At 43.3% G+C, this 17,812-nt stretch overlaps 1 protein-coding gene across 1 annotated transcript; it reads right to left on the reverse strand.

Annotated features, from left to right (window-relative positions):
* Nucleotides 1-14,464: 14,464 nt before the first annotated feature.
* On the reverse strand, nucleotides 14,465-15,598 carry LOC136472454 (expansin-A6-like). The gene is made up of 2 exons (XM_066470156.1): nucleotides 15,397-15,598; nucleotides 14,465-15,275 (listed from the first exon to the last, which is right to left on the reverse strand). The coding sequence occupies exons 1-2, from the start codon at nucleotides 15,563-15,565 to the stop codon at nucleotides 14,647-14,649; spliced, it is 798 nt and encodes a 265-aa protein (XP_066326253.1). The 5' UTR covers nucleotides 15,566-15,598; the 3' UTR covers nucleotides 14,465-14,646.
* Nucleotides 15,599-17,812: the final 2,214 nt, after the last annotated feature.

Below are 17,812 nucleotides of genomic sequence, written 5' to 3' on the forward strand. Positions count from 1 at the left end.
ACATTTATATATATTCTTATTCCTTGCATTTGATCTATATTTAATTATGTTGCCACATTTTACTTGGAAGAATTTTTTGTGCATATATTTTATGTTCATATTTTTTTTGCATTTTATCGATTAGGTGGTATGAACAACGGACCTCCCCCACGACAAGAACTAGGTTTTCACCCTAGCGATGAGTCATTCGCTCCTAATATGGTCATTCCACAGTTCCCTATTTCAGCTATTGTATGAAATATTTTCCAATATCTTTTGTTTTTTTATGCTAACAAATAAGTGTAATTTGTTTAATATCATTGTTGCATACATATATGTCATGGACTATATCCCCAATAGATTGGCTATGAACAGTACTTAGCTGGTTCTTTATCTCAGACATTATCGAGAACACGACATCTAATGCAAGTGGTCAGCTATGGACATGTGAACTCAGTTTTTCTATCCCTTTGAGGGGTGCAAATCATCGGAACCATATCCATGATACGGGAAGACAGAGCCTGGAAGTGATAAGCGCCCAATTCAGTGCTACGCGCATCTATTTAGAGGCACTTCGACGTGTTTGCTATGATGTGCCAGATTTCTCGCACTTCAAGGCACTTGGTTTGAATGCTGGTGATATCCCCAACCCGCAAGCAAGCGAATGGTTTGCGAGCTACAACCGTGCGAATGTGGTAAAATGGTCACTTATACTTGAGTCATGGTTATTTGTTGTTTATTATTGTAATACCATTCTCTAATTTTTTTCTTTTTCTCCGCATGTAGATTGCGCTCTGGGACCTTACCTATGCTGCATGTGGCTTGTGGGCCGTTCTAAACCAAGCTACGAAGCAACTCGAGTATGATTGGGACTTCTGCAATGGTAACCTTGGCCAGCTCACTATAGAAGGACGCCAGTACTGCATAAGGATTACTAACAGGGGCAATGGTTGTTCAGTAGATTACATCTATGGCTGACCATTCTTTTGGTATTATGAGGCACGAGAGAGTGCACTCATACGGGCATTGGACTTCATCGATACAAGCGGATACATAATCCGTGACATCAATTACCATATATGGCTATAGAGGCATGTTAGTGTGCGTGACCCGATCGAACCCAGTAGTGATTTTGATAGTAATTAATGTTTATTATGTTGTTTTCAAGGTCGTAGTTTAATTGGGTTCTAATTTTAATTTGTACGGCTTTATGTGTTTAATTATTGGCATGCATGTAATTCGTGTAACATTTGTTGGGCAATAAGAAATATACATTTTGGTGTCATATTCATCTTAAACTTTTTCTTAGGCTTCCACGTGCCACGTGTGAATGAAATACCTAGTTTGGGATTTTTCGAAGATGGTTTGCTACTTTCTGAGGTTTAATTGAATTTTTATGCGACGACACCATTTAATTATAGATTAAACTGAGTCTACCCACAACAAGTCCAGAATAGTGCTAAACTTTTACACAGGCTCTAATGTGCCCTAGGGATAATAATTTTGTGAAGGTGGATGACAAAATCTATTGGGTCCAAGATGAAATTCACCCTCTTTTGTCTTATTCGGCACAGAGAAAAATATAATAAATAAAAAACTTATCAAAGAAACCTTAGATCTTGTGTGGGGTCTTAATTGGGTGTACATGCTTGCCAAAAAAATTTCAAGTCATTTCAACATAGGCGGAATATACATGCTTCACAGAAGTACATGTGCCCTTTCATCGAACCATGACTATACACATAGGTTATCAAGGTTTCCGTGGTTCATAGGCATTCTGATGTTGTATTGGTCTCAAACTTTTTCTTAGGCTTACATGTGCCATGTGTGATGGAAACATCAAGTTTGGGATTTTCTAGAGATGGTTTGCTATTTTTTAGGTTTAATTGAATTTCCACGCGACGAGACCATTTAATTATAGGTTGAACTGAGTCTACTCACGAAAAAATCCGAAATGGTGCCAAACTTTTATACAGGCTCTAATGTGTCCTAGGGATAAGAATTTTGTGGAGGTGGATGACAAAATCTATTGGGTCCAAGATGAAATTCACCCTCTTTTATCTCATTCAGCACACAGAAAAATATAATAAATAAAAAAACTGATCAGAAAAACCTAAGATCCTGTGTGTGGTCTTAATTTGGGTGTACAAGCTTGCCAAAAAAATTTCAAGTCATTTCGACATAGGAATACATATGCTTCTATTTATTCAGTATATAAAAGAAATTTTTTAATATATATAAACATCACTATCGGTTTCAAAAAACCGGTATTGATGAGAATAAACTGACAGTGATACTGGTTATCCCTGTCAATTTATTTTAAAAACCGGTAGTGATATTTAAAAAATTAAAAAAAATTGTGCCAACCCTCGGGTTTGAGCTCGGGTCTCGGGCTACAGAGTTCAGAGACTTAACCGCTGCACTAGTATATGACGTGTGCTTAGGGTTATTTACTTTTTTGTTTTGACCTTGAGGCCACTTAATAAATTATAAAATAGAACAAAAAAATTTAGACCGCCTAGGACTCGAATACGGGTCTTGGGGGCTAAGTTGAGGGGTGTTAACCGCTGCGCCAGTAGGAGGAGTTCGAAACAAAACGAAAAGTTATCCTTTTTAACACCTAACTTAACACCTAACTGCTACACCACATCACTGTCGGTTTGGAGAATGTCCCAGCAATGATGTACCCCATCACTATCGGTTTACAATCAAAATAGGCAGTGATGAGCTATTTCCCTAAGTAAATTAATAATTTATAAAAAAACAAAAAAAATTGGGTCGCTTGGGACTCAAACATGGGTCTCGGGGGCTTGGTTGAAGCGTCTTAACCGTTGAGACAGTCAAAGGAGTTCGAAACAAAATGAAAAGTTATAATACTTAAGACCTAACTGCTAAACCACATCACTGCCGGTTTGGAGAATGACTCGACAGTGATGTACACACATCACTATCGGTTTGGGGAGTTACCCGGCAATGATGTACCCCTATCACTGTCGGTTTTGACTTACAACCAGCAATGATGAGATACTGGTATAAAAGAGGCGCGGGTTGAAATTATCCAAATTGATTTCAACCCCACGCCAACCCCTCCCCTAGCGCTAGCGGAGCACCACCCCACGCTGTAGCACCGCCCCATGCCGTCCACCGCCCCACACTAGAGCATTGCCCCAGGAGCACCGCCCCACGCTGGAGCACCACCCCACGCCGTCCGTCGCCCAAAGATAGAGCACCGCGCCATCCGTGCCCTCATTCGTCATCCACGACACCGGTTGTGCCCCTCCTCCTTCCCGATGAGTGCATTCAGGAGCACTCCCACCACGAGGCCTTCAAGAGCGTGCGGATAGCTGCTTTCCCTCCCCCATGGTGAGTGTGTGGCTCACTACCCACTCTGTGTTTGATGAAATGCCCCATGGTGTTAGCGCCTCATAGTAGCGCTTCTCCCTCCTAGTTCCTACCTTCCACCACCTATGGCTAGTAACATTGCTGATTTTTTGTATCACCCACATCACATGTATAATCATGGTCATCTCAACTCCATCTTTTGTGAGTATTAGTGGTCTCCTTAGACCATGTAGGTTCAGATGCCAGGTAAAGGAAAAAAGCAGGGACCTTAGTGGCTTCGTGGATTGCTAGATAGAGCACGAGATGAGTAAAGTGATCGAGTCACAAGATGGCATAACATGGAGTGGTTGGGACAAGAAGAAAGTGACAAATATACACTATGTTAGGAAAAAATAGTTCTAATACATCCACTCCTATGTGTATTATAGTTTTTTTAAAATAGTTGATAGTGTATGCCCACATTGATGATGTTGTTAGGGTATGTTTGTTTGTTCCGGCAAGAATCCCAGGCATCCAATTTTTAAATGTCTGGAACAAAAAATAAAGAGCTGCCTTGTGACTTCGGAGAGCATTTGCTGATTTTTATGAGCTTTCTAGCATCCTTACTAAGATAGTCTTTTCTAGCAGATTTTAGATGATTACTGATGATGATGTATTGTGTGATCTTGATACAAACACTGTAGCTACGTATTTGATGTTCAAGTACAAATTTGTGTGCTCTCGCCTCTCTTTCAGTCAAGAGAAGAAATGATACATTTCAATGTCACAAACATGCACCAGCATCCTAAAAATGCATCTAGTTGATTTTTTAATTTCTTGGAAGATGTGGTTTTCTATTATTTGTTCATCAACCCTTTTACAACAAAAGCCCCATTGACATACCTACAAATATTGTTCATTAGAGCAGTGGTATCCATAGCCTCATGTTTCATGTAGATTTCGATATAACAGTGTGTGGATTACCAATGCATCAATGAGAGGTTTTTTAGATACTAATGGCAATGTAAAACATGACATAGATAGGTGACACCTGAATAAGTGGATTTTATTAAGATATGACTATATAAGTCAATTTTAGCTTCCTCCAAAATTCATAAACCAATCGGTATAATATGACTATTGGGAGCAATGAAGAATTTGGTTATTCATCTTGCACATGAGCAATACTGACAATGTATTGCCAAATAATGTTCTTACTCTTAAGCTTCCCTAGTTCAGTGAGTTACTATTACCACTTACCACATGCCTAATTTACTTAAATGTATAGACAACCATGGCATGGTATGTAGTGCATGTTGGTCACATGCCTAGGATTTATCGAACCTGGGAAGATTGCTATGCTCAAGTCAATCGCTACCCTGGTAATTTACACAAAAAGTACAACATAGAAGCTGAAGCTTTGAGGGCCTACTATAGTCATCCGGACTACCTTGCAAACCATGGGCAACCAACCTACTATGGTCAAATGAATGCAAACCATGGCCATCTGCTGGCACTGGAGATTGAAGAGAAGCCACCTGCCGGAGATATGAAGATTAGGATTGCTCCTTGGTCTTGTAAAGATGTCATGCTTTTATTTATGGCTATGGTCATTGCTTTTCTTATTTGGAAGTTGATGTAGGCTTAGTTTCGTAGAATAGTAGGTGGACTTTGTTGTATGTGGTCAATCAAACAATAAATTTGTTCTAGGTGAACATATGCTATTATTTGACTTTGTTGTATGTGGACTTATTATTAGACTTTGCATTAAACATATTATATATATGTATATATATATGAACATATGCTATTAGTAGTTGTCCACAGCCAAAACTAACCACGATCGTGTCACAGCCATGACTCATCATCGCCTGTTACCCCGTCGCCGAAGAACAGATCGACAACAAGAAGCGGCTGATATCGCTAGGATGGGAGAGCCGCATGATCCAACAAATGGTGATAGTGTCAATCAGGACGGTGAGAACGAGCAGCCATAGACCCCGTCTGGCCTGCTCGATCTAGGTCAAAATGACTAAGATGGCCAGGTAACTTTGGTATCATATGACTATGTGGCCACACACGCTAATCAATTGAGAGGGTCATAGCTTACTTGGTGTCTCTAGCAGGAGCCTCCATCGATCAAGGAGCCAGAGGGTTCGGGTAGCAGGAAGGCCAGATCCATGCGAGGCGTGTCAAAGATTCCTATTGGTAGGAATGCACACTGGCACATTACTGAGTTCGATGAATTCGGGGATCCACTCTCACCGCCTATAGCTTTGACCAAATACAATTCCTCGGGTTACTTGTTAGGGACTTCATTCCGATTAGGTACAGGGCGTGGATTGAGAAAGGTGATGACCCGTGGAGGGTTCTCGAAAGTGAGAAGGATTACATATGGGATGTCATGATCCTAGAGTATTTCACTTTCCCAAGGGAGTATGACAGGGAGTTAGTCAAGAAAAAAGCAAAAGAAATCATGGGGACACGCTTCAAGAATTTTAAGGGGACATTGTACAAGAATTTTGTCCTCTAAAATAAAGAGCTAGATTTCGATGGTAGATAGTTTAGCAAGCAGAATGACTTCTGGTAGGATTTCAAGAAATACAGGTTATCTGAGGAGTACTTAGAACTGAGCAAGAAGAATAAGGAGAACTCATAGAAAGCGACGAATCCTCATCATCTCGGCTCTCGTGGCTATGCCAAAAAGATGCTAGAATTTGAAGCAGAACTTCAAAAGATGGATCGCCTTGCTGAGGAAGGAGTTCAGGTTGAGACCACCGATTGGGAGCCCAGATCGGTAATATACTATATGGGGAGGAATGTATGGCATGCCGAGGATGGGAGCTTTAGCTCCACAAATGAACCCATGAACGAACTCATCCAGAGGATCTCCCAGGTAATAGAGGAAGTGAGGCAAGGGAATCGCACTTCTAATAGGGAGAAAGGCATGCTCACCCAAGCACTCAGAACTAGGGAGCACCCTGGTCACACTAGAGGAACCGGTGTTGTCCTTGGAAACTAGCATTCCCCCAAGAATCTAACACTTACCGAAGCCGCTCGAGGGGTAGAACAGAATAGGAGGCAGAGTATTTGAGGCGACTAAAAGAGATGGAAGACAGAATGGAAGCATGGATTAAGCCAACTGTTGAAGCATGAGTCGAGCAAATTTTGCTATCCAAGGACTTAGGAGTACCACAAAACCCTACTCCTACTGCCTTTAGCCCACAATTTAGGGGTCGCAGCAGCTGTGGATCGACCCCACTTGACGAACAAGAGATGAATGTGTCTCATCAGGTGGACGACATCACTGAACCCGTAAATGTCAAGTTGTACATCCGTTAGGAATGGACAAAGGACAAGGTGGCGCTTGGCCAGGCCTAGCCTATGGGAGACGGGACAATTAATGGCCGCCCAATTCCATAGGGGTACTAGTGGGAACAGGGATCCTGATCTTTCATCAGGTACAAGTAACTATCATTGTGGCGGAGAATGACACACCGATCTGGCTTCAGATCGAAAGATCGAACACTATAATCTTAGCACCACAACTCCTCTGGTTATCAACCGAGACACGTATTTGGTTGACCTCGCCAAGAAGGCTAATCCTTACCTACGCAACGAAGAACACAAGCAAGAACAAGAAAGAAAGCAACCAAATTGTAGATGAATGATTAATATCATGAAGTTGGGGTCTCACAAACCGATGAACGGCGAAACTATTTTTGACAGATTAATCTAAGCAAAATTCAAAACCTAATGACGGTGGCAGTGTATGATTATAAAGGTCTTAGGGTCATCGCCTACCCTAGACACGCCCTCTAATGGACCCAAACACGATACACGGTCCAACAGACCAAAAGATGGTGTCGCAGCACCCTGACAGATTCTGGACGCTGACTTGTTTTAATGATTCCTGTTATTTCTGAAGGCCTTTTGATGTGAGACCACTTGGATTGACTTCTTTATCAAATTATCTTTCCAACCATATGTGGATCATAAAAAACGGAGTCCAGATGCGTCCTAGATGACCAGTTTAAGGCAGACTGGTGCTCAAGGTCGAGACAGACTCGAAATCTTATTGGACCGAGCCTCCAGTTTTTGTTGAACGTCCTTGGTGGTCATCAATGCCTCTCATGACCCTCTCCAATGTTTCTAAGCAAGATAACATCATTAGGTAGTGGTCTATTCTCAAAAATATGAAAAGGATCGCTTAAGAACGAGCTCATCTCTAAATTGAGTTGACGCATTCGAGCTCAGGTCATTGGACCTTGCTTGATGGTTGGAGGATCAGTGGGTACATCCAAAGGAGTGATATCCTTATCAGGTATGCTCGCGTCACCATTGATAGAATACTTGATAAGAAGTATAACAAGATACCCATTGAGTACCCCGTAGCGGAAGACAGACCGAAATTTGGTCAAAACAAGGGCTCTCAAGTGGCCTGACGCAAGTGCTTCATTAAGCTTGACCATCAATTATCCTCTGATGATGAGGACGACTATGAGTCTTCGTCCACCCGTGATGATCACTCACCATCTCCCAAAAGAGATCACTCCCCTTGTCATTCGGAGCCATCACCCCCAAGAAGACAGAGGTCTCCTTCTATTCCTCCTCGTCCGACTCCATCTTCATCAGCCCTGAGAAAAGAGACTCCTCCTCCTCCATCTTCATCAGCACCGAGAAAACAAAATTCTCGTCGTCATCCTCCTCCTCCTCCACCTCAGCCCAAAACAAGATCAAAGACATCCTCACAGTCACAGAAAAGGTCCTTGGATTCGGTCGCTAATGCTCCCAAAGTGGACCAACAAAAAAGAAAAGGGTCGTTCAGTGACAGTGTTACCACCTTGATGAAAGAAAAATTTACAGCACATATCTCGAAGGAAGATTGTGTTAGTTTCTTCAATCTCTATGCCTCACTGCCTTCGTATTTGTTGAAGTCCGAATTCGAAAGGCAAACACAGAATAAATATGCTACAACAAGAGATGAAGAAATACACAATAAAGATTTAAGGAACATACAGAAGTACGTCGAAGACAACCCAGGATTAACCATGGAAGAGGCCGCGAACATCTATTATGATGTACAAGGGATGGGAACACCGGCAATGAAGTATGAAATGGGCAATCTTTTGGTTCCTGATCATAAGTATAAAAATTTGACAACATATATGCGCCAGTTACATGAATATTACATGGCTCAAGCAACAGAGACGGATGACTTTGGTTTTGAGGTTATTATCCGTTCGCCACATGTTTTCCATTATCCTAAAGAAGAGAAGTTCGATGTCGAGTGGGAGTGCTTGTTCCAGCTATACCAGAAACGCTCTCTCGATGTTCAAATATTGACGCTGTGGACTATGTAAGTACCCAACATGCACGATTTTATAATTAACTACTCTCTCGAGAGACAAATTGTTAACTTTTGAGCACTTCCCATGATTTTATGTAGGTGTATAGCAAAATTTTGTATTCTAAAAAGCGAATGGGATTACATAAGCTTCTTGGACCCCTTGCGAGTCAATGAGAAGACATGTCTAGGCCTCCATGGATGTGACATGGAAGACCTGAAACAGAGATTGATTGTTGTTTTCGATGAATTCACGATGAAGAACAAAACCCAAATATTTCTAGCCTACAACTGCGAGTACGTGTTCTTGGCTTTTAATTTTATGCTTTTTTTCGTTAAGATTATTCGATAATTAGGATTCTGTGATTGCAGCAACCATTTCATCTTTATTTGTGTTAATCTTGCTAAAAATATGATCGAGGTGTGGGACTCAAAGAAAAAACTATTTCATCATCTAGATGCACTGGTGGTAGTGCTGAATTAGTAAGCGATCCTAAGAACATATTATTTTCTAATCACACATGCCGCTTTCTAACGTTTCTCTCTTTAATGTTGCTCAGTGTTCGAAGAAGACATATTAGTGGGACGCAGGTCCCATTCAATGTTGTCGAAATAGAGGGAAAGTACCTATCACAACCGGCGGGAAACAATGAATGCGTGTTTTATGTAAGGTGGGCAATGCTTCGCTACATTGGCGGGAAATCAGAAGAAGCCGATAAGTTGGTGTGTATAATCCCCATTTTATTTATGTCTGTTAATAATTCAACAAAATGATTTACTGTTCCTCTATAGATATCATCTTTTTTGAATGACAGCGTAAGAAATATAACCGCGAAAGGCTATTAGACATGGAGATCGTCGCACTACAATCGAAGCTGACAAAATTCATCTTAGCTGAGGTATTGGAAAAAGATGGAGTACTTTCCATTGCACAATCCGTGAAGTACAAGGACTAGTATGGCCTAGAGCAGCTCGCTAGATTATTGTAATAAGTCCGAGAGAAGCATTGCACAATCTGTGAAGTCTGAGAATATTTCTTTTTTATTTTGAGATATTGAGATCTGGATAAGAATATTTGAATTGTAACCGTAACATTTATAATGTTTAATATTAATGGACATGTCATCTACGTAGCGTATATAAAGCGAAACCCGATTCCACGAAAAAAATATAAATTAAAATAAATTATAAAACAATAAAATACGAACGGGCCCTCACTGCCGGTTAGCAACAAACCGACAGTTTTGTCGTAACTATCACTGTCGGTTAGCAACAAACCGACATTGTTATCGTAACCATCACTGCCGGTTAGCAACAAACCGACAGTGTTGACTTGCTCAACACTGCCGGCTTGAGCCATGAACCGACAGTGATGGTTACGACAACACTACCGGTTTGAGCCATAAACCGACAGTATAGGCTTACTCAACACTGCTGGCTTGAACCAAGAACCGACACTCTTGATGCAAACTTTACTATCGGTTGGGACTACAAATCGGTAGTGTTATTTAACTAGATACTGCTGGGTGGACCTAGGAACCGACACTGTTGCCTATAGATCAGTGTCGGTTTTTAAGAACCGACAGTGATGTCACCCCATCACTGCCGGTATGCCACTGTCGGTTCAAAATCTGACAGTGAAAGGAGTTTTTGAACAAACAGTGATGTCCATATCTGGGGCAGTGGTTGCTATGCTAGTGATTCAAAATAAATTTATGTATGCAGTTTATCCAGCACTACGGGAATCAGGATATTTGCCGAGTGCCTAAAAAACACTCGGTAAAGGGTTTGCCGAGTGTCGACACTCGGCAAACGACACTCGGCGAATTTTAGTCGGCAAACAGACTTTGCCGAGTATTTTTTATCGGGCACTCGGCAAAGCCTTTGCCGAGTGCCGGAAAAGCACTCGGCAAAATAAAAATACGAAAAAACCCAAAAATAATAGCAAAAATTTGTTTTTCGAGGGAGGCCGCCGCCGGCCAGCGCCCGCCCGTCTCCATCGAAGTCGCTGCATTTTTTGCGCTAAATTCGCAGTTAAGGACCTCTCCCTCGCGTGTCTGCTGCTCTACCACTGCACTACACTATCACTTGACTAGATTCCATTATCTATCCTCATATATTATACTAAACCGAGAGTAAATTGCTTGTTTGAGGCCCTAAACGAATTCAAATCAAAAAGTGATCAACTACAAAGTTTCATAACTTTTCGAGATCTACAATTTTCATTTAGGAAGTTTTTCCATCCGAGATCGTTTGAAAAATTCGAATTTCAAATTTGAGAGATTCAAACGTAGTTTTGCATGATAAGATGATTTCAAATCAAAAAGTTGTCAACTACATAGTTTCATAACTTTTGGAGATCTACAATTTTCATTTAGGAAGTTTTCCCATCAGAGGTCTTTTGAAAAATTCAAATTTTCAAATTCAAACGTCGTTTTTGCATGACAAGATGATTTCAAATCAAAATGTTGCCAACTACAAAATTTCATAACTTCTCAAGATCTACAAAGTTTATTTTGGTCATTTGTTCATCCGATATAGTGGTAGTAACATTATTCACAAATCTTATATATCTTTCTTCTACTTTTATGAAACTAATGAGAGATATGAGATATGTAGATTTTATGAACAACGTTATTGTCGCTTTGTTAAATGAAGAAATTACCAAAATGAACTTTGTAGATCTTGATAAGATATACAACTTTGTATTTGAAAAGTTTTTCATTTGAATTCATTTAGGGCCTCAAAAATTGCTTTGAAAAACTGATTTGCCGAGTGCCAAAAAAAAATACACACGGCAAAATACCTCTTTGCCGAGTGTCAAAACAAAGGCACTCGGCAAAATACATCTTTGCCGAGTGCCAGAAAAAAGGCACTCGGCAAAGACGCATTTTGCCGTGTGCCGAAAAATAGCACTCGGCAAATACATCTTTGCCGAGTGCTAGAAAAAAGGCACTCGGCAAAGACGCATTTTGCCGTGTGCCAAAAAATAGCACTCGGCAAAATACATCTTTGCCGAGTGCCAGAAAAAAAGCACTCGGCAAAGACGCATTTGGTCGAGTGTTTTTTTTTTTGCCGAGTGTATTTTATTTGGCACTCGGCAAAGACCGTCTTTGCCGAGTGCCCGATAAAATACACTCGGCAAAGCCTCCGGCACTCGGCAAAGTGCCGGTTTCCGGTAGTGCAGTTGTGAAATTGAAATAACAACAACTGCATCCGGAGTAATGCACACAACCAACAAAAATTGATATGAGGGCGCGCTGTCCATACTCCATACACTGGCTATAAATCAGACCCACCTAAAATTCATAGGTGAGGTTACACAAAAACAAAGTTGATTTGATTCTACAATATGTAATTATGCACGTCTAAACAAGCGAAGCAAAGAAGAAAAAAAGGGAAGATAATCTATGATTGGATGGAATTATAAATTCGATGTGTTTTGGAACGTCACTACTTCTCACCTAATAGGACAATTGTCATTAGAACTAATCCAAAAAACTGAAAAACGCCTATAGGGTACTTGGCCCACGTGTAGACCACTGTATTTTATATGGACCAAAATACCCCTGCTACTCTCCTCACTCACTGACATGTGGGTCCCACTCGCCATCCCCTTCCTCTCCTTCACTACGCGACGTCGCTGAGCCGTTGCCCACCATGCCCAGGGGAGGCTGTGTCTTGCAGTGGAGCCGCAGAAAGCATAACGGATCACACTGGTAGTACACACTGCATACACAGTGGTTGATATATACTCTCTCCGTCCCCAAATGAATAACTTCTGAAGGTTTAAAATTTTTCAAAAAAAGAAAAACAACATTATACACAAACATGGAACATTGTCTTCTAATACAAAAGCTAATCCATGAGTGCATGCAAACGATAACGGCCTAATTCAAGGGATATCATCTGGGAAATGAAAAGAGATGATGATACATGCATCTTTTGCCAGCGTCTTTATTCTGTCTGAAAATTTACAAAAAACTTATTTATTATGGGACGGAGGGAGTAAATGCATGCATGTACTGATTGGGTGATTGGGCGAATTGGTATTCCAAAAATATGCGATTACGTGGATGTGTAAAGGATGCAGGAGATGTAGGCGTAACTAATTAACTAACTGATGGGCAGCTCATCATCACTGTTTCTGTTTGGGTCAACATGCACGCATTGCATGGTCATTTTCATCATTTTTTCTTTGATGGGTCACCAAAGCAGAGCGTCGTCGTTACATTCATTTCCTCTCTGGTCGATGGAGTCATGGAGGGCAGCTCAGACTCAGACGACGACGCACACCATGGAGAGTTGGAATGGAACGGTTGTTGATGATTGCACGCAGCTACTTACATACTACACTGAACAAGAAAGTCTCTGCATGCACTGCACTACTCCTATGTGCATCTGCTGCCCATCATCATTCATCAACATCACAAGTCAAACCGTTGCGTATGAATTTTCCGTTAGTTGATTAGATCGTTAATTTAGCTAGATCAAGTAAGGCTAGGCTATCAAGATATAGGGGGTGTTTGCTTCGCACGCTGGATATCGCGCTTGAAGCAGGCAGCGATCGATGCCCATCATTGTCAACGTCTGGGGTTAGATGTGGTTGCCTGGCCGTGGCTCGCCAAATGACCTCTTATTTTGTAATCTCCTATAAGAATTGGGGCATGGAGGTCCTATGATTTGTAAATCGAGGCTCGTATAAACCCATCTAATCAACTTAATCAACATGCGAGACATTTGAGATTTGAGTTTAATTTCTTCTAGCGGCGCCCAAGGTAACAATAGCACTATGCACTAGAGTTGAAGTTTTGGGTGGGCCAAAACAGCAAGTTATTATTATTTTAATTATGATCTAGCAGTAATTTTATTGCCTGACCGCAGCTTCCAGGGAGGCTGCGAATTAAACGAGCCCATATTAAACCTATTTGTTACAGCTTATAAGCTGTTTATTATTACCAAAATAAGCTAAAACCAAACAATCAAACGGTACACGTTTTTGCAGCTTATTTGGCCGTGTTTATTGCCACAACACTCATTTGTTATAAAAAGCCAAAGCTGGATTATACCAGTCTATTTTGACCATTGCTTTTACTCTATTTGTGTAGCTTATCTGTGAAACGCTTTCTGAATAAGATATACTGAGTACTAAACAAGGCCATTATGTAATCTCCCAAGAGCTGAGTTGAGGCATGTACGTCCTATGTTTTTTTATTCAGATTGAGGCTCAAATACATCCATCAATAAACTTATCCACACGCGGCATCTGAGATTTGAGTTTTTTTTAGCTTATTTCGGCCGTGTTTATTCTCACAACACTCATTTATATACTAAAAAAGAGAAGTTGGATCAGACCAGCTTATTTTGATCGCCGATTTAATTGTATTTGTGTAGCTTATTTGGGAAACGTTTTCCGAATAAACTATACCAAACAGTTGTTTGGGCCATTATGTAATCTCCAAGAGCTGGGTTGAGGCACGGACGTCCTATGTTTTTTGTTCAGATTGAGGCTCAAATAAATCCATCTAATTAACTTATCCACACGCGGCATCTGAGAAGATTTGAGTGTTTTTTGGGGGGTAAAATCTGATATTTGAGTTTAATTTCTTCACTGGCGTCTTAAAATGGAACTGGGTACTAAATTTTAATTTTTTGGTGGGCCAAAATAGCAAGTTTTTATCTTATAGTGATGGAGCACTAATTTTCTTCCATGGGGAATCGTCACTTTCGATGGAAAAAACGATATTTGATTTGCGAATTCTCAGTTACATCGCTCGTCAAAATCAGACATAATTAAATCCTTTTGCATTTCTCAGTTTGATGATTGATTTTGATTAAAAAAACACAGGCTTTGATAAACGACATTTCGGCAATTTGAACTGAACAACAGCCGCATGGACGGACGGACGCTAGCAATTGCACATCGCTTGCTGTTCACTGCAGTAGCCAGGAGTAGAGGTGCGCGATCTCGATAATCAGGGATTCCGATTCTGTCAGAATCAGAACTGGCCCCTGCCCTCGAAGCTCTGGCCGAAGGCCCACCCGGACGGCACGGCGTCGTCGAGCACGATGGCGCGTCCGTCGCTGGCGACGACGCGGAACGAGAGGCCCTCCCCGACGCTCCGTCCATCCCCGTTCGTCCAGACCTGTCCCCAGCTGCGCGCCATGTCGATCCACTGCCCGCCGTCCCGTGACCCCTTCGCGGCGACGGCCTTGACGTCCCCAGCCCCGGCGACGTTGAACACGAGCACGGCGACCCACCACCGGTTGCCCTTCAGCTCGAACCGCACGCCGCCGCGCTTGGCGCACGCCACGCGGCGGTACTGCACGGGGATGATCCCGACGTGGAAGTCGGTGACGAGGCGCAGGAACATGGGCTTGGACAGGTCGAAGTGCCGCAGCGGCGGGTTGCACCAGTTCTCGTTCGGCTTCGAGTAGTTCGCCGGGCACAGGTTCGTCGCCGTCACCGTCACCGGCGCGCCGCCGGGGGCGCAGAACGTGCTGCCCTGGCACCGTATCTCGTAGCAGCCGCCGCACGACCAGCCCTCGTTGAAGAGCGCCACGCTTAGCGCCGTCGTCTCCAGCCCGTACCCCTGCTGGAACAGATCGCCGTAGCCGCACGCGCCCTCTGCATGCATCAATGCATGCACCGATTGAGAAAAAAAAGGTTGAAACTAGACGTAGAACGTTCGTGCGTGTGCGTGTGCGTGTGCTGTGATGAACAGCAGAGCAAGCTAGAGGAATCTTACGCATGGTGTCGGCGCCGCTTTCGTCGCCGTAGAACGTGGCGTGTGCCTCCTGCCACTGCTGCCAGGCGTCGCCGCCGGCCGACGACAGCGCCGGCAGAAGCAGCAGCTGCAGCGCCGCCACCACCGCGGCTGCCGCCGCAAAGCGAGACGACGACGCACTAGTGTCCATGTAAGCCACTGACGAAACAAGCTTTTGGACTGGTGTAGCGTGTAGCCGTGTGCTGTGGTTCAGATCATTGCCAGAGCCAGGTATATATAGAGCTGGCGAGCAGCCAATGACAGCCTTTTTTAATCTGGTCTTTTTCTTTTTGCGCGTTGACGAAATACTGCAAGTTGTAAGTAGCAAGATTTCGGATTTTGCTAATTGGCAATCTGCTGTAAGCGACGAAATCCCATGGGAAGATTTTGCATTAATCACTGTTTATGAATTTCGGTTTGGAAGTATATATTTGTTGCTGGAGATAGTGTATATCTTTCACTACCGGAGACTGTGTAGTTACCGAGTGCCCAGACAATTACCGAGTGTCAAAAGTCGGGGCACTCGGAAAAAATTTATTACCGAGTGCCAACACTCGGAAACAATAAACACCCGGTAGTAGACCTCTTTACCGAGTCCGAACACTCGGTAACCTAAAACACTCGGTAGATCTACAATTTTACCGAAGGGGCGCACTCGGTAAAAAGAGACACTCGGTATTGAGCTGCCACGTCTCCAGTATACCAACCGTGCGCCAAACGGCGTCACGGCATGACATTTTGCCGAGTGTATAAGTATTTGCACTCGGTAATAATAAAGTTTTACCGAGTGTAAGTTCACAACACTCGGTAAACACTATCTTTTACCGAGTGTACTGGCGCAACACTCGGTAAAATTCAACCAAATTTCTTGTTTTTCCCTTCATTCTTTTTCCTCTATCCACATATGATATTTAGTACTCCATTCCAAAATATGGTGTTTATTTCGATTTATTTACTATATTTCACAAAATTTTCATTCTTTATGATAATTAGATACATATCGTGTAAATTTAATTGTAATAATTAAAATCGAACTCGATAAATCACGAGATTGGAAGAATTAACATTGAAGCATACATCTATATTATAGAAAAATTTTCATAACGTTTCGGAAGTATTTTTACATTCGTCGCTGCCGAACCGGTACATCTCCCAAAGAGACACTAAACATTCACAATGACGAGTAGGATTTCTATTAAGAGTGAAATTCAACATTATGATTTGAACTTAGAATTTTTTAGATAGTAAATAGATGACATGAAATAGTTAATGTGAAAGTTTGGTGAATTTTAGGATTAAATTGGCATTTTTTCATTTTTGTTTTGCATGAAATAATGTATACTTTTACCGAGTGTGACCTCAAACACTCGGTAAAGATTAGCCACGGCCCACCTGTCTCTTTACACGGCCCACCTGTCTCTTTACCGAGTGCCGTAGATCTAGGCACTCGGTAAACATTTATTGGGCTGCGGTGCTTCTGTTTACCGAGTGCCGTAGATCTGGGCACTCGGTAAACATGTACCAGGCCCACATGTAATTGGGCTGCGGTGCTTGAGTTTACCGAGTGCCGTAGATCTGGGCACTCGGTAAACATATACCAGGCCCACATGTAATTGGGCTGCGGTGCTTGAGTTTACCGAGTGCTGTATTTCTAGGCACTCGGTAAACAGAGGCATTCACTTAGTCGTTTCTCCCTCCCTCAAATCGTGCATTCACTTAGTCGTTTCTGTTTACCGCACGCCCGCGCATCCCCGCCGCAGCGCCGCCGTCCCCCGCGCCGGCGCCTCCCCGCCGTCCCCCGCACTTGCGCCCGCGCCTCCCCGCGCCCGCGCGCTCCACGCCGACGCCGGCGCCTCCCCGCCGTCGCCGGCGCCTCCCCACCGCCGCGGCCGCCTCCTCCCCTCCACGCCGTCGCAGAACCGGCGCGCGCGGTGGAAGACGAAGCAGCTGGAGAAGGGGAAAGGAAGGGCTGAAGCTCCAGCTCGACTCCTCCCCTCCACCACCGCCGCCACCGGGCGGTCCCCCACAGCCGCCGCCACCGGGAAAGGAAGGGCTGCAACCTGGGCTCCTCCTCCGGCTCCGGCTGCTCCTCCGGCTGCGGCTCCTCCTCCTCCGGCTCCGGCTCCGGCTCCTCGCGCTGGCCGTCCTGGACGCGAGCGCGCTGGACACCTGGGCGATCCACGGCGTCGTCTGACTCCGACGAGCTCCCGGCCTCCCGCTCGACACCGAGCACGCGGACGCGCAGCCCCCGGCTCCAACTCCATCCAATCGTCCACCCTTTTCTGAGGTATTCTGAGGCTCTTCATCTTCATCATCCTCGCTGTCATGAACTACCAGTGCAACCTTGGATGTGCACATTTTTTTCTTTCCCATTTGTTGTTGATGTTACAGAAACTAC

Source organism: Miscanthus floridulus, chromosome 8, assembly GCF_019320115.1.
Source record: "Miscanthus floridulus cultivar M001 chromosome 8, ASM1932011v1, whole genome shotgun sequence".
Taxonomy (NCBI): Eukaryota; Viridiplantae; Streptophyta; class Magnoliopsida; order Poales; family Poaceae; genus Miscanthus; species Miscanthus floridulus.